A 25,669-nucleotide genomic window follows, 5' to 3' on the forward strand; every position below is an offset into this window, starting at 1 on the left:
GGTTAAGCTGAGATTTCTGCTGATGAGGATRTGGAAGATCAGTCTGCAGGCTAAGCATACTTGGAAACTCTCTCCTTTGCAGTCTGTGAGGCTTGTGGGGAGGAAGGGGGCACAACAAGATGTTTYTCTGGGTTTGCAATTGAAATTCTTTCTTGTGCTTTGCTGCAGCCATCGTCTCAGACAGCAGAGCCTGGAGGCATCAGATGATGGAGGAGGTAAGGTATCACCTACTTGTCTGCAAGAAGTGCCTTCATGCATATCTGGGGGCTCTCCAGTGAAGTGAGCAGAGTCATCTTGTAAGAAATTGTGAAGAAATGAACCACTCTGGGGGTAAACAAATGTGGGGGCTGCTTAAGTCCCCCCAGATAAATAAGGGAGGGAGAGTAAAGGAGATGGAGAGGGAGGATGAGGAAATGAACCTATAGTCTAACTGGCTCTTCATGAACACAGGATTATAGAGGACCCTTGGAAAGGAGGAAAGTGCCAACGACACACTTCTCCCTGTAATTACCTCCATGGAGAATAGTGGACTAGGGCAAAATGAGAGCTAAAAGCACAATAAAAAGAGTGGGGAAAGTAGTCACTGCTCTGCCTTGGTTTAGGTGATAGTATGCTTAAAGCATCGGTCATCTTCTATGGTAATATCCTTATCTAGTTCCCTACAAGTGCCTGCACCACTCTCCTGGGGTCTCTGTTGTGATGGAATTCTTAATTTAAAAAATCTGCTTGCCCTAACCCAAGATCATAGATCATAAGCTAAACATAAACAGTGGTGGGTAATCCCATCCCACCCCATCCCATCCCGCCCCGCCCCGTCCCGTCCCGTCCTGTCCTGTCCCGTCCCATCCCGTCCCATCCCTGTATAGGCTGCTATGAAATCTACTGGACTTCTGACTTAGCAATAGATTTCTTTGTAGTGTATATTATCAGCTCTTCTAGGACTGAATGAGTCAAGAGAAATCTCAGGAAAAATTCATGCATAGATTTCAATTCATCTTGMTATTCAAGTATGAATTTCAAGATGAGTACTAGGCAACTGTGGGGAGCATAGAAATTCATTAAAGCCTCTAGGAGGTACCTCAGTTTTYAAGGGCTAAGAATTTTATACCATGTATAAAACATTGCATCTGTAAAATATCACCAAGCATCAGAAGAATTATCTGGAGTCACAAAGGATCAGACATCAGTATGGTTAATGAGATTAAATGAAGACTTATTTGGGTCTTCCAGATAGATTAAGCATTGCAATGTATGACTGCCAGAACTGGCACCTTTATAGCATTGGCATCTTCAGAACAGACTAAATTTTCCCCCTGGGAAGTTTCTTGGGCTTCTTAAAAATCAGCATATGTCACTGAGGCTGGTAGTCTGAACAGCTCTGATTGTTTGCATACGTGCTGTCCTTTTTGTTGAACCTTGGTCATGTACTTGGAGTATGACTGTCTTTGCTAACCAGGCATAAAAATGCTTGCCACATGTTTGTTTGCAGCATGTGACTTTCAGTATTCCAAGACCTTGTGTAATAAATATAGAATAGAATTGGTGCAGGGTGTGGTATGAAGACATGTTGAATCCTAATACACTTCCCTTATTTATCTGTGCCTAACCTGTGATTAGCAGTTGAATTTGGATTGTTTGCAAACTGGAGGTTTGGCTTTGGATTAAATCTATGCATTAGAAGAAGGATCCTGCTAATGTGACACGGTTCCTACCCAGGCAGCTTCTGGTACAAATACACTGGGTTGTAAATCTAATTTGTATATGGAATATCTCTAAACGGATTGGTACATTGCATAGTTGTGGTCCTATTTCAACAAGGAGATTACCCAAACTATTCTGGGAAAGGAGTGTTCCATGTGGGCTCAGCAACTGCAGTGAAGAAAAGTGACATATAAAAAAACTACAGAACTTGAATAAAATGACTTTTTTAATAAGCAGAGAGGTACAAATAACTACCCAGTGCAGAAGGCAGGGAGTAGCATGCAGCGGCTGTGGCTGTGCAGTAAATTGAACTGTATCAGGCTCCCCTTTGCACAAAAGTGCATTTGAGTTTATGTTCGTAACTGTAACAGTAGAGCTCAGATTCTAAATGTACAAAARTCAAGACATTGGTGTATGGATCCCCAAGGATGGGTCACGGTTATTTTGTGCTGCATAATGTGTTAGCTTGTACACCTTAATATGAACAGGTGCGGTTGTGTAATGATTGCTGCTGTCAACCAATACATTTGGATCGCCTTCCTTTAACATATTAGAAAGCTGAGCTGTACCATTCCATTAACATTGTTCGTCCCCCATCCCACCTTTTCATTAGAAGAATGAAGGACAAAACTATATGCCCTTAAAAAAGTGTTCTTGTGAATTTGAAATGTACTCAGTTGTGATTGTTTATACATTACTAACACCTGGAGGGTCAGAGTTTGGAGTCCATTTGAGAAARTGTTAAAAAAGCATAGGGTCTGCAGAGAACCCAGTTCAGCTTGTGGAGAATGGAGGACAGTTTCTACAGCCAAGTGGAGACTTTCAGGCTTGATATGCCTTGTAGTTTCARAAATAAAAGTAGAATTCTTTCACTGTTCCTGTCCCATGTATGAAATAGCATCTGATTCYTTATCTCTATGGGAGTTTGGGAGAGAAGGACAGACACTTCTCAGCCTGTGTAGAATGACGGAAACAGTATGAGAGAGGGTAAGTGGGTGGACCAGACAGGACCATTCATAGAATTAYCTGGATTTTAGGCCATTCATTACTTCCACCTTCTGAGGGAAACCCAGAAGGTGGAAGTTGTCCATACTGCACAATACATACCCTGAAGATACCAGTGGTGARGTGCTTTGGCTCAGATCATGTTTAGAATTCATTTTCTCCATTTCATATTTCTCTAGAGGTTAGTCCAAGACAAGACAGCCCCAATAAAAAGGTGCCAGTATTGACTTATAGGACAGCAAAGACTTATGTTTGACTAAGAGCACCATTTGCTCCRTTTTCTCCAAGCTGGGAAAAGAGTTTTGAAAAAGTGCAGTGTCTCTCCAAAAATAGCTCTGGAGCATCTGGTTGATGTCTAGGTTGATTCCTACAGCACCCGCTGTGATCTTAGTGCCCACCCTCCTGAACACACGCTGGTACTCATGAGTAGTCAGRCATCGYAAATGGATAACGCCTTTGTTACTGGGGAGGTGCTCACTGGACCTTATCATGGGAGGCCAGGTCCTCTGCATGGTGAGAAACCTGCTTTAGCAGGATTTAATGCATCACACTTGAGGAATAATAAACCTTCACAAGCAACACAAAAGTGTTTAATTCCTAAAGGACAGGCCTAGTTAAGTCACTTTTGGCCAGGGGCAATTGGGGGCTTAGTGCTTTGTATGTAGCAATCTGGGCAATCTGAGAGAGAGGAGTTTAAGGGTAATTGTTCAATTTTCTGTCCATGTCAACAGGGAAAATGAGCAGCAGTGACTGAACTCWGTATGGCAGGGAAGCTGCGTGAGATGGGAGATGTGAGACTATCTGTAAAATTTAAAAGGTGCTATCTGCAGAGCACTGCTTCCTTTTCTGTAGGAGCCAAGGATAGTCTGCCATGTGCAGAGCTCATGAGGTGGGAGGGAAGATGGGACAACCAAGCTGAAGCTGAAGGGCTTTCCCCTCCCTTTTCTCCTCTCTCTAGCAGGGCATAGAGGGCTTTATTCTGCTYGTGAGTTTCTTTCTGGCATACAGGTGAATAGGGCTGTTTCCTGTTGGGGTGAGAAATGTTAACATTCCTCCCACACCTCAGTAATCTGCTTTGTCCTTTGGCTAGAAGTTTCTTTGTTGTTCCTTTCTTGTCTACCAGTTCTGCAATGCTGTGTTGTATTCTCTCCGATGTCTTTCTCCTCACTACTTTGCCCTTGGATTTTTCTCCTCAGCACTTTGTGGTAACTTATTAGCTAAGGTTGTAATCTCTCTCCCAGCTATTCCCACACAGACTATTGCCCCGTCATCAGAAGTCCCTTTCTGCATTCTCTCTCTTACCATTGTGATGCATAGCTCTTTAAACAGGGCTTTTCTTGGAAAAGTGGGATGTAATGTCTGATTTTCTGTCTGCAGGAACAACAGCTTGTTATTTTAAAGCAGGTAGTGTGTGTGAATGAGACAGCTGATTGAAATGAAAGCCTGACTATGCTACACAGACAACTCAAACCTGACCTGCAGGTGAGGAAAGCTGCCAGGAGACAGTCACTAGATCTGTGCCCTCAAGGCAAACCCCCTTCSTGCCTGCTGAGAGGCCTTCTCAAGGAAGCAGAGCTGATGATTAGACCTCTCTATGCAATGTCAAACCTCTAGAAGGACTTCCTACCCTTCTGGCRTGTGCCAACAGCTCCTTTGCATTTGAACAGGATGAGAGTCCAGACTCTGTGAACAGAAGAGGAGGATGTGAGCATATGCTATGGTCTCCAATCCTTCTGGGTAGTGATATGTGTCAGGTGGGAGATCTGTAATTCACAATCATAAAATATCCAACACCTCTTGAGCTGCATGCAGATATGTGGCAATGATGATATTGCTCCAAATGGAGCTGAGTTAGGGTCATTGTTGCCTCTGTCAATCCTGATCAATTTACCATTTGCTTCCCTGGTGAGCTGCTTTTACAGAGCATACCAAGTGCTGGTGAATTCCAGAGGTCATGAGCTGCAAGGACAGCTGCATTGGCTGAGCATGAGGATAAGAGAGGGCAGAATTTGCAGGAACAGTCAGGGATATGGCCAGTGGGAACTTCATAGGCTCAGAAGGTGGTGTTGGAGTGATTTGGGGAAAGCTAAATGGATGGAAACTTCTGAGCATCAGTGAAAAGGAGACAGAGAGAAGGACATGGTGTTTTGGAAGTGGTACGAGTGGGCTGAATAGAAGGATTTGGGGCAGAGAGCATTGGTGGTTGTTGGGTTTCTGGGATTCTTCATTATGACTTTGTGTGTGGCTCTGTCAGCACACCACAGTCCTCCCCTTTGCTGGTCCCTCAGTGCACTACCCTGAGTCCCTGTGCAAGGTCACTGAAGGGCAGACTCAGCCCAACCTGATAGTTTCCACTGAACTGGTGGTTCAGGTCAGTTTGAGCTCCTCCGGTGATTGCTGCCATTGTGATCTAGAGCCTCTGGTGTTGGAGGAAAGCTCTCTCCTGGCAGCCACAGTGGGCACGGGAGAGCAGAGAGTATGTCCCGAGAAATTGCCTGAAGTTCTGTTGGAAGCAGCAGACCACTGACAAGGGGCACTGGGTTCCTTAATTACAAGGGAGCATGGGTAGCTTGTTGGGTGCTGAAAATGACGGTCTGGGGAAGCATCTTCCCCTGCTAAATTCTGCTACATGGTTGATACAGTCATATTGGGTCTATGATTGCTGAGTCCATAAGTGTAGTTGACAGACTAGGTTTACCTAAAATACCCTTTAAGAAAAAGCTCTTGAAAGATGATTACAGAATTGAGACACCATCATTTAAAACTGCCTGAGGCAAACTCCTTTGAAAATTGCAGCAGTGGAGGGACAGAGAGAGAACCGCGTAGCCCTTGATTGTAGTGTTGTTCCCTCAGGACCCATGCCCCCCTCCTCCTCAGTTTCTCATCTGATATGAGAGAGAGCAGCAGTAAGATTCCTCATCTGTCTTATGAAAATCCGATTCTGAGTGGCTCTGATCAAACCCGGTTGGCTGTCAGTAGCGGTGGCCTTGTGTGGAGGGAGGGAGGCTTCTGAGGAGTTGCTGGATATGGAAGTGTCATGGGTGCTGCCGATCAAAGAGGCATTTTTTAATAAATATATATAAGAAAAAAAAACCTAAGGATTTAGCATAAAAGAAATGTAGTTTGTCTTGTTTTTCCAGCGTAACATGAAGGAGATGAAATAGAATCAAGCACGCCTGCTCCTGAACATACTTCCACAGGAGCATCCTGAGAAGCTGCTTTCCCTGTCCCAGTAATGCTCTAATGCAAAATCTTTTGTCTCCAGCATTGTTGAAGAAGGTTTTGTATTTCTGAGTTCACCAGACCCTCTCAGGACAYCTCATGCCTTCTCATCTGATGCCCCATTACTTTCTGAGTATGTTTTAGCAGAGGAATACTGCAAAGGAACAGGGAACAGCCTTTGAAAAGAGGAAAACACATATTAGTGGAAAGCAGGGCAGGCATAGCGCTCTGTCAGGGGGCTGTTGGTAAGAATAGGAGCTGCATTACCACTCTAAATGCTGATAATCTCAGGAGCATGGTGGACTCCAGGTCTTGGGCCTGGCCTCCCATCTCTCCTGTCTTCTGCTGCTGCTGCTGAACAAACCTATGCAATAAGTGATTCCTCACCTTTAAAGCCATCAGTGTCTGCTCCTACTTCTCGCACAAGTACATGCCATGCACTACTGCTTGTGAAGCCCTGCACTGAGCTGAGCAGCTCATCTGACAGGGCTTTTCTGTGCCTCTCCTCACACTTCCAGTGACTGAAACTGGGCAGAGCCTTTGTGTTAGCAGCAGATATGCCTGATGCCTGTTCCCTGCAAGTTCTCAGGTGCAGAAGAAGCCATGCTACACCAAGCAGTCTGTGAAAGCACTACAGTAGTGAAGCAAGTAGAATGTCTCCTGGCCCACCTGATTCCCCAGCCAGTCATCCATCTAGCTGCAATGCAATTTGCACAGCAAATGTATAAGCTTTTAAGGCAAGGCTGTAGGGTCAGTACTGAATCTGCTGTATGACCTTCCCTGTGTCTCTTCTGGCACCTGCTCACAGGGKGCCTTTTCCCATCAGCTTGGCCAGGTTGTGCTGTTACCATTCTCTTCTCAGAAAGGTGCTTTGGGACGTGGGACACTCAGGTTATCTTCTGCTTATCTCAGCTTTTSAGGCAGTGTCCTGATAGCTGTGGTACTGCCTGCTTTTCATTCTACTGTTTTCATCTCCCTGCTGGCTGATCAGGCAGGTACGCTGCTCTGTCTTGGCCTACTAGTAGGGCAATTTCAGTCAGGCAAAGACATCCCTATGAAATTAATGTCCAAGCATCCAAAGAAGTGTTCTTTATTCTCTCCATTTGCCTGCTGCTCTCCTGAGAAAGCTTCCAAGAGGCTTCAAGCTTGTTTGTGTGTTCAGCAGAAGCTGTCTGTGTCCCTTGTTCTTTATGGTTTTTGAAGATTTTTTGCCTGTTGCTTTCCACTGTTTTATTTTCTTTTTTTTTTAATTCTCCATTTTTCCACTTAGAGAGAAAAATTATTTATTGCATTGAGATGCGCTAATTAAAGCCATTTTCTGGTATTTGGTTACTGAAGTGTTTGATGTCTCTCTGACAAGACCATGAAATGCACAGAGTGTCCACAGGGACAGAATTTGCTGAACACGGTGCTTTGTAAATGAGGGGACACAGTGTCGCAGCAGCTCATGAATATGAAACGCCCATGATGCTACCTCAGTGGACTTGGGAACACAGATGAATCCTGTCATGTGCTAAATGAGACCAATTTCTTTCACTTAACTTCATCTTCAATCAGACCTTCCATTTGCCTGTTTAAAATTCCTCAAACGTGATGCAGAAGGTAACAGCATTCAGTAAAACAAAGTTTTGCAGCAGCAGAGATATTGTAATTATTTCAGTTTTACATTTTATAAGCAAGCAACATAAACTAAAGTTAGTTTCATTCTTATACCTGCTTGGTGGTAGGAGACTGCCATCTCCAGAAGCCACTACTCTCTCTGTGTTCCCTGGATATGGCAGTGGGTGCACAGGGAGGGTGGAATCCCCACCACAAGACTGTCCATAATGAACTGGTCTTTGAAACACTGACCCATTGGGGAAAGTGGATCAAACTATGTGAGCTGTAGCCTTCTTTGTTTATGATCAGGGTACTCGGGTATCAGAGATAAGGGTACTCTTAAAGCTGCTTAGGGAGTAAGCAGCAGTCGCACTGCTGACAAACTGCAGGCCTGAACTGGAACATGGTTTCTAGATCCAGCTTTGCCAGCAGTTTATTGCCTGACCTGGAAGAGATTCTGTCAGAGTGTGCTACCTTGTATCTAGCAGATAACTTAGCTTTTTGGGGCAAGAATCAGATTTTCTGTGAGTTTGCAGGATTTTAAGACACCCAGCCTGTAGGTGTTGCTACTAAACCAAAAATCAGCCCTGCTTGGGAAGGGAGGTGCAATTTACCAACTTGAAGGAGCAGTTGGGTATTAGATTGATACACCTTCTCCCACCTCCTGCTTGTTGCTTTCTGTTGTTTTCTTTACCTGTCAGTAAGTTATTTGCTAAGAGGTGAAAGAAGTGAYGGTTAGTACATGTACTTTAAGGTGAACATAAAGCCCTCCTTTCTTTATGACTTGAAAAGCTGCTGCTCCTTGCTTATTGTTTGACTATCTATATGTAGCATGGGTAGCCTTCACTCTTTCCCCTCCATCTTTTCCTCCTCGCATTCACACACTTCTGTCTTACTTTGTTGGTGCCTTTCTGTAACTTAGTCATGAAGCTCCTTTTGTGTAAGACCTAGCTAAGTTGAGCTATGGAAATAAAATATTATTCTTGATTTTATGCTGGGACTTAGATGCTCTGGGACAATCAGTTTGGTGCAGTGACTTAATTCCCCAGTTAGTCAGCATTTGGTACCGGTGTCTCTCCTGCCTCACCATAATTTCCGTATGAGAACGATCATTTTGGTTTCATTCTTTGCTCACTTGTTCATAATCATCTAGGAGGTGGAGGGAAGTTTGCATCTGTCATCGAGCATTTGGTGCTTGCTCATCTTTGCACAGGCCATTTGTTCACTTCGTTGTTCACTACGTTGCCATGACTTGATATCTATGAAGGTGTGTCCTTTTGTGCAGTCATTTCTGAGATTTGCCATGTGGGCATGAGAGCCTGGCCAGTAAAGTGTGTGTCAAGGTTCTGCACCAGAAACACAGGTTTTAAAAGATCATGGAAAATTATCTGACACCCCCCACACTGAACAGGAGGGGGAAAATGTCRGTCACAGAGTAAAGCACACGGGAGAGGGGGTTTGTCATGCAGCTTTGTTGGAAAAAGATGCAGTGTGAGATTGGGAGGACATGGTCCTGTGAACATTTCTGCATGTACCAATGTTGTATGCAAAGCCTCCCTGCAGCTAGTGGGACTATTAAAAGTAGAGCATATGCCTACTCTCTTGCAGCACAGTAGCCYATGTGCTTCTTCCCCCTGCAGCTGATATTGTGCCACTTATTCCTGTTACCAGAGTTTACAGGAAAAAAGATGTAAATTTCAAGAAGAGAAACAAAACCAATTAGGTGGCTGGAGAATGAGTGAGTGAGGGGTAAGGTTGGTTCCTTGGTGTTAAATGAGAATGAGACACTTTGCAAACTACAGAGAGAGAAGGGAGAGGGATTGTGCAGAAGTGGCACTATGGGAATTGGCAGAAGGAAGAGGTAATTATGAGTAGCAAGTGAAATAAATTCAGGAAATAAATTCAAATATATTGGAAATTATTTGCCCCTGATTGCCCAGGGATCTGATATTTCCTTAAAATTTTCAAAATTTCTGTTCTATTTCCTGTCAGTCTCGCAATCTTAAAGGACATTGCTTCTGTCTAGAAATGGGCAAGGTGTCCACACTTCGCAGTAAGAGCAAGCATGCACTGGCCTTTGTTGGAGGGTCTGGCAGGAGCCCCCAGAGCCTTTCGTCTGGGAAAATWTTTCTTCTGTCTGAAATATTTTCAAAGTGTCTATAAAATATTGGAGCCTTGAATTTCTTTTGGAAAGACTTTCTGAGTAATTGCCTGCATTTTGTTAATACAGAGTGGATGTCATGCTCTGTAAGGGGCTTAGAAATCTCTCCAGGGAATTCAATGGCAAGGAGATAAAATCAGCACTGGAGAACCCAAGAGTTTTTGTGAACCTGCAAAATGGAAGGGACATCATGGACCAGGGCCCTAASTTTACAACTTTCTCTAGTGTAAAAAGAGATCAACAAAAACAAAAGARAACTGGGAAGAGTAGGCTTTTGAAATAGCTGCCAAACTGAGCACTGTGTGAAGAAATTCAGTTTCCTGCAAACACCTTTTACATTTCTGCCATCAAAAGCAGATAAGGATCCGACCTTCTTCTRCTCCATGGGTGAAGACAGCTCTGTTCCCAGGTGGTTTTTAATTTACTTGTGCTTGTTGAGAAATGTTCATAGTCTGAAAAGGATAAATAAATTCAGGAGAAATTAAATAGTTTCTCATTCCCATGCTCATGTTCCTGGACTTAACAGAGCACTCTTCATTCCCTGYCTTGGACCAATCTCATCAGTCTGTTCCCTCTGTGATCCTTGTTGCTTATATACAGGGACTTTCTCCCACATTATTCCTGACAGACTTTACCAGCTGCCTCCACGTGTCAGTCTGTCTGTCCCTGGAGATGCTTTTGTCCCATAAGCGCATTTTGCTAGAAATTTTACCAAGAGCTGGGAGCCTCTGCTGGGAAGAACCAGTGGGATAGCAGCTTCTGCTGGGTATTTTCCTCACAAGAAGAGATGGGGAGATCTGTCCCAAATGCCCCATGATGCACTGGTGAGACATTCCTTGCACCTGCCTCCTCTATCTCAGGGACAGCCTAGGGGCTGTTGCTGCAGTTTCCCTTTAAATGTCTTTGGGAAATTTGCAGCAGTTGGAGCGCCTCTTCTCAGGCACCTGCTCCTTGGGTGGCTGGGGAGCTAGAAGGCACTGCTCTGCTGAGGCTGGCCAAGCTGTCACTCCTTTTGCTGTGGCCAGGCTCTCGTGACAGCCCCTGTCCCGCTCAGCCTTCCGCCAGGCAACCAATTAGTGAGAAATCCCACTGTGTGGCCAGCTCCGGATGGCCACCGTGCCAGGGCCCGGCTGACCCGTGCCCTGCTGCAGCTGGGCCAGGGCTGCCTCCTGGCCAGTGAGCGGGGACACACGGYGGACGTGCAGCAGGGGAGGGCAGCTGAGAACCTGCACAGCTCTGACAGGCGGCCGGACAAGGAGCTTCTCAGGAAGACCCTGCCCAGAGCCCTCAGCACCATAGGTGGGAATGTCTCTCCAGCTCCTGAATATTCATCTCAGCCTGGGCTGCAAAATGGGACAAAGCCAGGCCCAGCTGCCTGCTGCTATCCAGCCATAGCATTGCTGTGCTGCTGTGGAGCTGGGAGCAGGCTGCTCATTCCAGTGCTGAAGGGGTCAGCTCTGCCCGCCCACTGGGCAAGTTAAACCTTTTCCCTGAGCTAAACCAGCTTCTCCATGGTCTGAGGGCTTGGGGGTCTCTGGAGAGCCTTTGTGGCCTTGAGTCTTTAAAGGAGCTCTGTATTGGTGTGCTCTGTCCTTGCTTTGTGCCTCCAGTTACATTGCCTTCTCTTCTCTTCCTTTTTTGGTGCTTTTTGCAGTGCATTGTCAAATGACAAATGAGTCTCACTTCTTTATCAGGATTCAAAGTACACTCAGTTCTTCCTTTTCTCCTCAATTCTTTTGTTTCTGGCATATTTTTTAGTTGGAGTAGCCATAGTCCTTGTGCTRGGAATACCCAGTGACCTTCAGCCATTCCAGGATGACACTGGAAATCATGAAAAAGTTTGTGACAATACAACTAGATGTGTTCCTTAGAGTTTGTATCTGCTAGACCACCAGCACTTCCTGAGGAAGGTCACAGGCCTCTGCACAGCCTAAGACTCCAACAGCAGCTCCTTCAACACACAGTTTTTTCTGTAGTCTTTCAGTTTCTGCCCCAGGTTTCATTTTTAACAGTCTGGGTGACTGGCGTCTGAGTAAATGATAACACATCTCATTACAAGCAAATTCTTGCCAGTTGATGATGGCAATGAAGGCAGCAGGGTTTAGTACAGCTATCTTCTTTTGTCTTCAAAGTTGTATTCAAATGGATGGCCTGTGGAGCCCTACCTGGATTTGTGACCCGAGGGTTCAAAGTTTTATTGCCTTGTTCTAATGTTAAACAATATATTTTTAATTATTGCTAGGTAATGCTTTTATGTTTTCCTCTAATAAGAAACAGGATGCTTCATATCTGTGAAGCAAGGCAACCTTTGTCTTCAGTGAGAGGAGAGCCCAACATTCTCGACTTACTGCTGCAGCTTTCTCTTGTTGCAGACATTCCTGTGATCCCTGACTTGGAGGATGTCCAGGAGGAAGATCTGGCCATGCAAGTGGCAGCTCCCCCCAGGTAAGAGCACTGCCAGGTGCTCTTGAGGCTCTCATCAGCAGTGCAAAGTGGCTAGTGAAATTAAACCCATTTTACTCATGCTCACTGGATGTCAGCAGCAGTGCCGTTCAGCAGAATTTGGTGCCGTGTTTTGTGATAGCAGGGCTCCAAGCTGAACAGTGTAAACTTATTGTTCCCTATAACATGGAAAAAGCAATTACAGCATATTCTCTTTATATAAAAAACCCTACATTTGAATAATGCATTTGATATTGCAAAATCAAACTCTCAAAATTGGGGAATTGCTTGATTTAAGTTTGCCTGCCTAACCTCAAATGCCTCCAATGCACGTGGATTACCACACACATTTTGATTACGATGGTTGTAGGCTGCTTTGCCCACCACAGGATATCCTTCTTACTCAAGTGCATAGTTAATTTGCCAAATACAATCCTGTTGTTTGAAGGTTCTATTAGAGTAGCTTTGGAGTCAGCTCAAGGGAGACCAGAAAGTTTTAAGAAAGGAAAGTTTTGGGGTTTTGGTCTTAAACATACCAGGAAAGTCTTCTCTTCTCTGTTGGGTCCATTGCCAAGGTACAGACTGGGATTTCTGTTGACCCTTATTTGGAGGTGTGGTATATCTTATTCCTGGTCACAGATGCCTCTATCACAAGTGTGGAGTGCATATCATAATTATATAGCTGTTAACAAAAACAATTGACACTTATMGTAGTAAATTTAAAATTACGGTCTCTCTTACCAGAGTTCATTTCTTTTTATCTTTATTCATAATGCTATCTGATCCTTGTGTTGCAGTTTTCCTGCAATAGAAAGGACAAGTGATTTTCATGGCCAAACACAAGCAATTAATAGAAGTCTTTTAACAGTGGTGCATCACCTGTGAAGGCAAGTGTGATACAGCAGTGTACCACCCCCCTACACCATGTCTCTCTTGAAAGAGAAGCATTTAAGAAGTCGTATTTGATGGCTCTGATGCAGCTCAGACATGAAAATCCCAAAATCCCTACTATTGTGTACCTTGTATGATGTTGCTTTCAGAGGCTCTTTGCTAAGGCACTGGGGCTGTTTGAATGCTCACCATGGTGTTCTTTTCTTTCTAGCCCTTACAGCCAGTCTGTGGATCTTCTTTTGGCATGCTGGTTTCTCTGAGGACATCCATGGTTGTTCCACGTCCTCTTTTTATGCATGTGCACAACCTGGTACATAGATTTGTCAATGACCATTCATTTGCTGACTAAGCTGTGCTTCTGTCTGGGTACATCCGTCCCAAGAGTCTGCATGGGTGATGTGAACACTCAAGATGTCACCAGACTACCGTTCATGCCACCCTTCTCCTCACATGTGCTTCCACACTGACCCACGTTTGTTCTCTGACTCCTTCTTGTTGCAGTGTGCAGGTGAACCGAGTGCTGACCTACCATGACCTGGACAAAGATCTGAGGAAATACGCTGCCTTTCAGACTCTGGTAAGTGGATGTTGCTATGGGCTGGCCAGTGTGACTCCGTCTCCTTCCAGGTTCACGTCATCCTCCACAGTGATACTCAGCTGCACAAAATACACAGCCTTATCATCCAAAGAACTTGCAATCTCCCTGTAAGTCTGTTCCTCTCTGCAGCATGGTTTTTGTACTTGTGTCTGTAAATAATGGAGATATGGTATCTATTGCTCAGACAAGGGTCTTGCTGTTGTCCTGGATAAAGCGACCCTTATGAGGCAAATATGGCAGTGTCTAGCAAATGTATCTGGTGAAATGATGGTGTCTGTTTTCTCAGTGTCTGTAAGACGGTGAACTCTGTGTGTTTATAGGATGGCGAGGTAGATCTGAAGCTTCTCACCAAAGTTTTGGCTCCAGAGCATGAACTACGAGAGGTGAGTCTGTTTTGTGGAAACACCAACAGGGTAAAAGCCTCTTGTGCATCTCAGACTATACTAGGACAGTAAACCTTGTCAGTGGAGTGCAGAAGAGATGTGAGGAGGAGTTTGTCCAAGCTGTTGGAGGTTTGAATTTTGCAGCAGATGATTTTGAAGGTAGATAGTGCTTTCTTGGTGTGTGGTTATGGCATCACTAAGATTGGCCCCCTTCAGTATGAAGCTAATCAGGAAAATGTGAGGGGCCTAGTACTGTCAGAGATTGCTGCAGAAACAGTACTTTGTTTTGACCTTTGATATCCATTATGAGCTGCAGGTGGTTCTACAGAAAAGTACAGAGAGACAAAAGACAGAAAGCATTTGGGGTTTGGGTAGAGGGTTTTTAAAGCAGGACAGAACAACTTCAATATAACTGGGTAGGCAGCAGCTCAAGTTTTGTATTTCTGCAGCTGTGAACTGCACACGCTTCAGCAGAAATGCAGAAGAGCAGAAGGGCTCCTTTCTATGCCCTACCTGGGAGTATCTAATATGAACAAGTATCAAAAAAAAGTTCTTGTCATTTTGGAGCATGAATAATTTTGTCGACATTTTAAAACTCTAGCAGGGTTCACATTTAATTCTGGCTAATATTCCTGCTATATCTAGCTGAATCTGAGACTTCCCTGGTCAGGGCAATTCTCTTTCAGTTTCTCTCTTTGTTGTTCTGGCATTGTTCAGAGAACTTTGGGTGACCCAGTAGTATTTCAGCGTGTTTGTCTTTTTCTTCTTGGTAGGATGATGTCAGCTGGGATTGGGACCATCTCTTCACAGAGGTGTCCTCAGAACTAGTGACTGAGTGGGACCTGGGACAGTTGGAGAGGGAGGACCACCTCAGTGTCCCATAGAACTTTGGCACACCAGACATCTCATACATCAATCTTCTGTAAATAGTTAAGCACTTTAATTTTCTATTCACTTGTTTGTATTTGAGAATTTATTTCAGACATGAAAATAAATAGGACCTTGCTTCATAGAAAAATTGTCTTGGGAAAATTTTTGGTTATTTTTAAAGAATTTTTGTTTTCAGAAGAAATTAAGAATTCTAAACACAATAAAATATTTACTTATGAACCATCATTCCACCTCAATAGCACCTTTACAGATAACTTGAATGGTTGATCTTTATGGAAACACAGCCTTCCTGGAGTGGACCATTTTAAAATGTAGTGTGGTTTGCATTGATGGCTATCAGAGAACCTTAGGCTGAAATGACTTGTTTTCATATGACATCCAGGTTACCACCTTCCTCTCAAAAGATATCTCAAGCTGTTAGGATACCTGATTGGCATTTCATCCAGCAGCCTCCAGCCTTTCCCTGTTCATTTAACCTCTCTCTTGACCATTACCTCTGTATTGACTCAGGAAGCAGCCTCACCTATTAAACTGCCACTTCTTTCTGCACCTCTTTTTACCTTGAGGTTTCCCAGCTAAATTCTGACCAGGCATAACCTCACTTAGCTTTTGCAATCACATGAAACCATAGCCTGAATGGAGATTGCTTCAGGCAATAGGTAGTTTGCAAGGAAAATACTGTTTATTCCATGTGTGTGAAGGAACGGAGCCTGATTCTCTCAAACAAGGTAACTCCCTGGTGGATATCTCCTTGGAACCAAGTAACTCACTCTTATTGTCATCTAAAGAAAAACTCATTTAGCTGTTAATACCTTCTCCCTGTAGAACCATGGTCATTATTTGCAGGAAATAGTAACATTACTTCTAAACCAATGTCCTTCAAAGCCTTGTCCCATTGGAGAGTTTTGCTATATACTTCTGGGGAGTGCAGGTGCTGGGAGGAAGCTTGCTGCTTTTCTTTGTTTGYTTGGTTGATCTAATGGAGTGCTGCACTCCCACTTTTGCGACACCAGGACAGGTCAAATAACTCACTGTGAATCTGGTAYTCTGCAAAATTTCAGGTTAGAGTTGGTATGCCAAACAACTTTACTAGCAAAAGAGAAGKAGTTGGGTCCCAGTCGGGGGCAACCAAAATAAGGGGAGGCTTATCTGTCTTAAGGAGACCCTAAGTTTTTTACCAAGACATCTCTCTTATAACTAGAAAACTCAGTGAGGCAGAAGCTTGGTGGCCATTGGAAGGTAATCCAAAAGTCTCTCCCTGAGCAGAGAAACCTGTTTTGGTGTGAGCCGAAACTTCCCAGGTGAGCTAGCATCTACTTTTCTGTKACACCTATGGTTTATGGCCAAAGAGAATTTAGAATGCTTTGTATATTCCAGTAAAAAAAAATTTAAATTCAGCATAATAAAATAGTGTAGTAAATCAGACAACAAGCCAGTCTGAGAGGAAAAAAATAGGTGCTGTTGCCTACCTGCTTCAGCTGGGGGCCCTAGGCAGGAATACTCTGGGGTGGGAAGCAGGGGTATGTGGGTCAGGCCTGTGCCCAATCAGGGACCTTGGGAATCCACCAAATATCTGAGCAGAGTTAGAGAGAAGGGCTTGGAAAAAAATGCCAGGCTTATCTATTTTATGGCAAGAACAGGTAGCTTTGATCATTTAGTCTGTTATAATATAGGCCATGGCAGAGTCCAGTGAGATGTGGGTGAGCTTTGCCTGTCTTTTAGAAAGGCAGACAGTATGTTTAAAACTCTTTCCTGGTTAGTTTTTTAGTAGATGATTGYCCTTATAGTTTTAAAATGGCTTTATTTCTAGACTCAGTTTCCAAGTTTCATCTTCTATTTCTTGAGCCTGCTTGCTTTCACCTTTCTACAGCCATGCTGTCAGGTATTTTTTCCTTGCTTCAGTATTTATGTGCACTGGGATGAAGTTGTCTCGTTAATTTCCTTCAATAAACTTAATAGACTGAGACTTGTTTCCATGTCTCTTCAATTCCTTCCACAGCTGGAGAAGGGAAGGTGGGYGTCAGGTTCCTGGCCCTTCTCCAGTAAGCTATTCCTGCCCACCTTCCTTCCACAGTTGTGTTTTGGTTACAGTGTTGGGAAGATGACTGAGACCTGTTGCTTCTCTTTTCTCAAGTCCTGATGCTGGCACAATCCTGTTACTGTCCTTGCTACAGAGAAACAATGAGCTGCTCCTGCATGCCCAGGCCAGCTCATGGCTCATGGTGATGCATGAGTGTGTATTGCCTGTGACAAAGCTGCCTCAGGAACCTGCATTTCTGACGAGTCCTGTGGAAAGAGCATGTGAGAGAGAAAATAGTAGGTGTAACTTTTWCTTGTAGACTGCAAAGGTGTAGCTCTGGTTGAGCCTCAGGTGAGATGAGMAGTGAAAGTAGTTTTCAAAACTGTGCATCCAGTTCCTAGGAACTCAGTTCCTAGGAAATCAGCTCTCTGGGCTGTACCTGGTCAAGGCATAGAGCAGTATTCCCTTGCTGGTCTCCACACACCCTGTATTGCAGAGGGGTAAAGCAAGGTGCAGTGATGTGCTCAGGGCCACACAAGGAATCTTTGGCATAATCAGGGTTAGCAATTAAGAGAACCTCAAGTTCCCCATTCAATCATGGCTTTCATATACCTGGCAAGTGTTTTCCATCTTCAATTCAAAGATGGCAATTCAATGTAGAGAGTCTTGCTTAATCTTTGTTCTGCTCTGTACATACATTGCTGAGGAAGAGCTGCAAACCTGTCAACAGCATGTTTAGTTCAGTGTGCTGGCATGAGGTGTCTGCCCAGGGACTTGCTGGAATTCTGGATGAGTGTAAATACCCACCTGCAGATAGCTCCTGGCAGACTTAGATCTCAATAGAKCAATGATCTCAATGGGCAAATGGTGAGCCTCATCACAGACAAAGTAAAAGGAGTACATGAAGGAAAAATTAATCCTAGGTCCTATCAGTTTTAGGAGTYTCTGGTTTTGCTTGTAATACATACAATATTTATAGACTTTCTTGGTGAAGATGCCTTATTACAGTGCAGTTTGTCAGTGATGGGGGATTATTGGGGTTGTGGCAGCCCAGGCAACACTGAAAAAAAATGGAAGAAATAAAAGCTGAAAAAAAGCCAGACCCAGCAACTTTCCATTAAAGAACCTCTTAAACGGATTCTGGCTGGCTGTTTTATTAAGTGTGACAAAGTGATTGGAGGTGGGGGAGCTCCTATGTTAATAAGTTGGAAAGGCACTGCCGTTCTTGTCTCCAAAGCATCGTAGGGAAAGTGGAATTAATTCATAGCATATGCTCCCAGCATCTGCCGCGGTGACCCGGAGTGGCGGGAGCGGAGAGCCAGGCAGTCTGAGCCAGAGCCTGTATTCCCAGCTCCTCTCCTGGGCCTTGCACAGTGCTGCTGCCTGTGGCTGGACATGGGGCGGCGTGGCTGCTCCGCTGGAACACACAGCCACTGCCTGCCTGCGGGCCAGGCCAGAGTATTTCTGCCTCGGAAGAAGGAAACATGCTCTAGGCTTGGGGAGGGAGAAGGGGATGTTTGGATAGAAAAGAGACCGGTTTGAATGGAAGCCAATCCAGTTTGTCCCAAACAGCCTAAATTTTTCCCACAGCATTCCCTTACCAAGACCTCCTTTCTCCAGCCATCTGACTTGTTTTGTGTCTTGCTATGAGGTTCTGAGTGCWCAGTCTTCCTTCTTTGTAACTGCATCTTTACAAATGATTTGATCCTCTCCTCAAGAGAGAGGATAGGCATTGTATTTTGTGTTAGATGGGATTTCATTCTCTGTTTAATGGCTCCTAGGAAATAATTTTTCACACCTTATTTCCCCTTGACTGACCCAGACCTCTAGGACAGGGTGCTGGGATAGACTTTGCCTGTGCTTCATGATTTGCCTGTGAGCTTTCCCTCTGGAAAGGGCACCCAGAGCCAACCCTCCAGGCTGCCCTTTCTGCAGCCACATCCTTCCTTTTAGACACCTGCAGCTACCTTTTTGGACAACTGCCTGAGGTACGGTTCACTTTCATGGCCAGGAGAAACTGGAGYGGTGGGTGATGCCCTGGAGGGCAGACGTGCCCCACGTTGCCTCTCCAGTGCTCTCCCAGCAACTGCTCCCTACAGCTTCTCCACTTGTGCTCCCTTTTGAAATGTGGTGCCCCAGTCCTGGGCTGTGCAGGGGTGGTGCTGTGCTGAGTGAGGGACAAGGCAGGGCAACATGGGGGATCCACAGCTGGCTGCCCTGATGAGACCTGTCCTCTCAGGGCCATGCTTTATTCAGGTCAAMTGACCTGTACTACTGGCAGTCACAGCCTAGGAAGCATCCTGATTGATTCAGTCGTGAATGCTGTGTGGCATGGAAATGTCCAGAGCTCTTGAGCCCATTAATCTCTCTGTCATGGTCCCTGGGGAGATGAAACATTTCCTCCTAGTACCCTGCTACTTGAGTCTGCCCCTGCAGGGTGCTCTGTGCAGATCTCACTGGGTCCAGAACAGCTCCAGGCCATGGGCCCTCTTATCAGGCTCCATCTCCTGTCACTTTCAGGACCACTTCATTACCCTTTTATTAGCCTTCTTCTCTTGCTTATCGTTATTAATAATCACACTGGATCAGCTGGAGTGCTGACAGCTGCCCCTTGTCTATTCTTTCTGTCTATTTTAATCCTGCCTGCTTATCTGAAATAAACCTGATCCTTTTTCTTTTAATTAAAGAAATTTGGTGAGCCAGCCCCTCCTCCATGCAGAGATAGGACTGATCACACCAGTGATATGGAGGGAGCAGGAAAGGGGACAGATTGCTGGGTGACAGTGTTTTCCACAGCCCAAAGATATGGGATATCAGAGTAGTGGCTGGAAGAGATTAAGGCACATGTGTTGTGAGAAGAAACACAGCACTGGGTCACTGTGAGGTACTCGTTTTGGGTTCTCTGTGTCTGGTCCAGTGTATTGATGCAGGGCTGTGTGAGTACACTGCACCAATGTGAGACAAAGAAGGGAGGTCTGCTCACCTCTCTCTGCTAAATGTGAGTGGCAAATGCCAGGCTCAGAGCCTGTGTGACTGGCCAGGGCTGCTGGGATTGCTTCAGTTCCTAGTGGGGCTAGAGGAGTTTGTTTCTCAGTGATTTGTAGTGCTGCCAGAAGATGCAAGTGCTGGTCTTCACAGTGATGCTCCTGCTTTGTGCTCCTATGGGCATTGCTTCCTGAGGACACAGATCTCATTCTAGTCTCTTAAAAATGCCTTGCTGGGCAGTTTGCTTGAGCTGAAATATTTGTGTTGTCTGTAGGGACAGGTCACTCAAGGAAGGGCTGTGCAAATAGACTGGGAGAAAATTGTTGTGCTAATTCACACTTTTATGAACCCATAAACTCAAATCTGCATTCATTGCAATCTGCAAAGTGACTGGAGTGTGGACTGAAATGCTTAGAAAGTGTTAATCAGGGGTCCGTAGCAAAGCAAAACGCTCTGAAGTGCAGCAGCAGGAGCTTGGCCATAAGCAGCAGGAGTATTCAACCTTAGCACTAAAAAGGCCAGTTCTTTGGCTCCCAAATGCTTCATTTCAGATGYACAAGTTGCAGGTTGACTGAATGCGTATGTACCCTCTGCTACAGAATATGGCAACTGGCTCAGATTTGTAGGGGTGTTTCACCTGAGAGGCTGCAGGCCCAGGAAGGGTATAGGGCAGAACTTCCTGATGCTCAAATGAGAGTGTAGCTCTGAAATCCTGTCAAGCAGAGCCATGCTGGCTTCTGTCCCTGTGCTTCTGTTGCTTGTGAGTATTACAGCTGACTGGGATGAGCGTTAACCTGCAGTTCAGATGTTGGTGCTGGAGCTGCCACAGTACAAACCCATATATGTGGCTTCATRGATCCTTTAAAAATCTGTGATTCTCTAGCAATCACAGGCAAGAATTGTGTATGGTGACGTTTATGCTGTTGCTTCCATGTGAAATGCCCTGCTGCTTACAAAATATTTCTTCATGATTAATGTTGAGTAAAGTGTTTCAAAGACGAGAAAATGCAGGATTCAGCTGCCTAAACTGACATACTAGTAACTGATCAGCTTTTATTATCTGACCCTACTCCTTCACCAAAAATCATTCCTCTTTTGGACCCAAGTAAGGGAAATTCTCAGTGTGGTTTTTGGCCCTGAAATGATGAGGAACAGTGTTTTTGATGTTGTGGGACATTTTTARTCAACCAAAAGAGATGGACTTGCAGTCTGTGTGGCAGGCTGAAATCTTGCTCTGATCATTACCCTGATCAGCATAACTGTGCTTAAAGCCAGGAAAATGCCTTGGAAAATTTCCAAATAATTTGATCCRAGTCAAGCAAACTTCTAAATACCTGGAGTTCCAAAATCCAATTGGAACTAAGCTTGTGGCTTGCTGTGGTGAGGTTGTATGTACAGATGGCTGTAGGCTTGGTGAATCAACCTCACAAGTGAACGGGCAGTTCAAGCTATGATAGCTGTACCTGAGCTTGCTCACAGCTCCAAATAGCAAACCCCATCTAACCCAGAGGGACAAGGAGCAGCCTGGGCTTGCCCTGCTGAGTGCTGTAAATGCTCTTCTTTAGGATCTTAAAGCCTCTCYACTATTGCCCCTCTGTACTGCGCTGTGTCCCACAGAGATACTCTCCTTACTCACTTCCATGGCTTTCCAACCCATAGTTCCCAAGACTTAAGACCTTGTGTGCACRAAGTGGGTTGGATGCTCTTCTTTTCATACACAGGGACCAGTAATGTAGGCTGATAATTCAAGCTCTTCAGGGTCCCACAGTGAGACTGTAACACAGCAAGGAACTGAATCCAGCTCCTCTGAGCTTCCATCCATTTTCACAGCCACATTACTTCACTAACTGAAATTATGCACAAGGCCAATATATTTGTTTATTTTGATTTTCAGCCAAAAGCTAGTTTCAGGCTACAAATCTCTTTCCAGATTTTCATAAGCACGTAGTAAATCTTCATAGTCTCCATACAGAAMATCTTCCGTAGGAATAGCAAAACACACTGCCCACCTAGTAGTATGCCTGCTAAGACAGGAAACTGAAATAATGTCCTGCAAAAACTGCTTTCTACCATAAGGCTGCTCTACTTGTCCCAGAAATAGCCAGGAAAGGAATGAATTGTGAATGTGCTCAACTATTTTCCAGCACAAACTCTGAAAGTCTGAAGCCAATAGAGCTCTTCAACCTGCTGATGCCTCTCTCTAAAGAGAGAATTCTTCTGCTGAGTTCAGCAGAAGATGAGCACAAGGTAGGGATGGAAAATCTCCATGCTGAGAGATGGACAGGCCATTGAGAAAGGCTTTGGTGAGTCACATAGTACCACACTGCCTTAAGATTAATCAAGCAAATGTGGTGGAGTTTTTTGCTTGGTTGGTTGATTGGTTTCTTAAGTCACATGGTGGTCAAGAACCTTTAACAAAATTGTGGGCCCTGCCTATTCCAAGGTCTGTAGGCTCTTGTCTGAGAGTATCTCAGCTCCAACATAGTTCTTAATCAAGTGGAATTGCTTGTGGCACTGTCTATGACAGGTTCTTGTGACATGAAGCAGGCAGAGAGAGCTCTGTAAGATGCCTAAGACTGGTATGACATGTAACTGAGTATGGAGTTTGGAGAATATGTTCAGTAAAGGCAATGTCACATTACGCAAATGTACCTGGAATACTTGTATGGTCTAAAACATCCATCCTTAACTTGTCAGATAAATGGGGTCTTTGTTTACATAAAGTGGATATACATCCRTGTCATGGTGGACACAGGCCTTCCCTTGGGTGGAGGTGTCTCTGTGCCATATAGAACATACCTATATCTCACCAGCTGAGCAGGTTCTGTCTTGTTGGGCCCAGGGATCTGTTTGTCTATCAGTATAACGTGCACACRCACCAGTGATGGCTGGGGTTGGAAGTATTTATGGCAATTAAAATGTTTTGCCTGGAAGCTGTTTTGGGGCTTTTTTTGAAGTGAGGATTTTCAGACTTCAAGGTGTTAACAGCCCCTCTAAACGGTTTTGTTTTTTAATTGCAGCAAATGACTGTGGAGCCATTAAACATTCGCCTCTCTGCAGTTGTTTCTAAGCCCTTTCAGTCCTTCTTCTATTTATTCTGTTTAATTCAGTCAGGTAGCTTCAGGGCAGTGAAGATCAATACTTTACTTTGATAAAAAAGAGTCAGGTTTGAAACATAGAGATAAAACTGACACATTTTGTATAAATTTAATTAAAAATGCACCTTTAGTGGCTTGTTGCAAGCACAAAGCCAGCCCTCCATCTAGCTATCACTCTGTCTCACTCTCTGTCTCTCTCTTCCCTTTCTTGTTCCTAACAGGAAGATCTCTGAATCTGCCTCACCAACAAAGCACCTCGTTTCATGATTTTTGTCTTGAAAGTTTAGCACTGAGGGAGCAGGATAGAAGGGATGTGAAATTCTAAACAGACCTTCTGCTCTCTCCCTGGTCCCATTCCTTTTGGTGGTGGTGACTGCGGGGACGGGGAAGGAACCAGCTCCCAGTGGAGGAAGGAGGGGGAAGAGGCAATTTTTTTTTTTTTTAAACCCAGCAGATTGGACACACTGGGCACTTTCTGTTTGAATCTGTAGCTTTCCTCCATTTCCACCCCCTCTTCTTGCTTTGTTAAACTGAGAATTATTTTTCTGACTATATGTGCATCCCTGATCCCACTAGGACAGTGCTGGCCACAAGGCAGTGTCTTTATTCTCTCTTTCCTCCCCTKCTCCCCCTCATTTCTTCCCTCTCCCTCTCTCCCTAACCCTGCTGCCAGTGGGCATATTTGTCTTGTGTTTTATAATCTGGCCCCTTTCACCCCCTTCTCCTGCRTCTCTCTCTCTCTCTATCCTGTTTGGCTCGGTTCATTTTTCACTTGAGTGCCTTTCCTCCCAGACTCCCCTCTGCTCCAGCCTCCTTCTGCTCAACACCAATAAAACATGCACAACACAGGTAGAACAAGGTGCCAGGGCTCAGTGTGACAAACGACTCGCACACCACTCAATAACCACGGCTGTAAATTGCCCTCTCCTCACCCTCTGCCGCCTTCTGGGGACAGCAGCTTGGCCAGGCCCTTGCAAAATGGGCTGTCCTGATACAGGGTGGGATCAGGAAGTCCAGGGGGAGTTGGACACCTGCCATGACTGGGGCAGAGACTTTTCCAGTGCTGTCTTTTGGGGTTGTGTGATTTAGTGCAGCTCAAGGGGCTTCAGGGACTTGCTGGAAAATGGGGGTTGTGCCACAAAGGGGTGCCASCCACCTGCCTGACCTACACACCACCTATTTAAGTCACATTTTGTGACCAAGAGTTTCAAGACTTGTTCCACCCATACCAGTTTTGGAAGGGTATTAAAGGGGAAGGATAATTCCCAAGGGTCCCTCTGTTCCTGAGCCCTATGTCACCTCTGAGAGCAGGGCCTCCATGGCTGGTGTTCCCTGTGTGCACCAACAGAACTGAAGCACCTACTCCCTACTGCTGATCCGCGGCAGGGCCTTCCATGGGAAACAGCATCACCCCCTGGTTCACATTGCACTTTGTGTTGCTGCCGTGCTCACATGGGCTTGGTGCTGTGCACTCGTGTTCAGACAGACTTACAGGAGAGATTCACACCACCTGAGAAAAATAAACCACCTRTAGAGGAACGGGCAAGAGCAAAGTGAGTAACAAAATACATGTGAACAGCACCTCTCACCAGCCATCAGCACCTGCAATTGGCTTCTTCCTCTGTGCGTGGAATTGGCATTAGAGAGCCCATGGAAAGTGCTTGGTACATTATGGATGGTGTGGAGAAAGGGAGTGAGGGGACACAAAGCAGGTGTCATTGGRGGATGCTGGACAGAAAGAGAGGATCTAGAAGATGAGAATAAACTTGAGGCTTATGCGCAGGCAAGGTGAGCTTGTGGAGAAGGCTGAAGGACAAAGAGGCAYAGCTGCAAATACTGAAGAAGCAGCAGCAAAAATTAACCTGGATGATGAGGCAAAGGAGAGGTGGTGTCTGCCTGCCTTTGCATGGGCCTGGGTGATCTGGTAGTGTGTGTGGCTGTCTATGGGTCAGCATGCRGGCAGTGCCCAGCTTGAGGCAGAGCAGAGGCTTTCAGATACAGCTGCAGGGAGCGACGTGCAGCTGCTGCACAGAAATGCACTCTTTGGCTGACTTTAGCTGTCAAACTGCAGTTGCTGTGAATTTTGCTTGAGAATCAGAAGATCCTGTAGTGGGGTCCATACCCAATGAGTTTTAGGTGCAACCCCTCTTGTCTTAGAYAATTGCCAGCTCTGGCAGATGTGCATGTTTCCTGTTACTGGTTTAATTTGGCTCTGGGATTCATCATATCTCCCTGAGTTAATTTGTGGCAGTAATATATGAAGAATTTCTAGCCTCGGGAGGCTGCATTTCATCTATGAGTGAAGAGTGTATTTTGTAATTTTTTTACAGTGCTTTAGCTTGTCAGTGTAAAAGGAAAATACTTGTCTTTGTATTTCCCTGTACGGCAGCCTGTACTGGCGTCTTGGCTCTGCAGCTCAGGCTGCACTGCTTTACCGCAGCAAAAGCAGAGTTTCCTTGTTGAGSTAAAGCGCGATGGGTGAACTCTGTCACTTTGTCTACATGGTATCAGCTGGAACACCAGTGAAAGTCCTCCTGAGTGATTGGTGGAGGTGAGTGCTCAGGGCTGGTTTCTCGGGGAGTGTGCCGGGAAGGAGCGTGCCGCGCGGTGCTCGTCTGCAGACAGACAACTCCTGCGTCTGCTGCCTTTAATCACGGCAAATGAAAGTTTCTA

At 45.1% G+C, this 25,669-nt stretch overlaps 1 protein-coding gene across 8 annotated transcripts in view; it reads left to right on the forward strand.

Moving 5' to 3' along the window:
- LOC130579379 (G patch domain-containing protein 2-like) overlaps positions 1-25,669 on the forward strand; it is a 127,622-nt gene that overhangs the window by 27,044 nt on the left and 74,909 nt on the right. For 7 of the 8 annotated variants that reach the window (XM_057376478.1, XM_057376630.1, XM_057376555.1 and 4 more), the window contains 4 exons: positions 169-215; positions 12,061-12,133; positions 13,523-13,598; positions 13,940-14,002. In XM_057376478.1, coding sequence (XP_057232461.1) covers positions 169-215; positions 12,061-12,133; positions 13,523-13,598; positions 13,940-14,002 — 259 coding nt within the window. The other variant, XM_057376717.1, reaches the window with a different exon arrangement.

The sequence above is a fragment of the Malurus melanocephalus genome, unplaced genomic scaffold (assembly GCF_030028575.1).
Source record: "Malurus melanocephalus ecotype Western Australia unplaced genomic scaffold, MMel_1.1 scaffold_0, whole genome shotgun sequence".
Lineage (NCBI taxonomy): Eukaryota > Metazoa > Chordata > Aves > Passeriformes > Maluridae > Malurus > Malurus melanocephalus.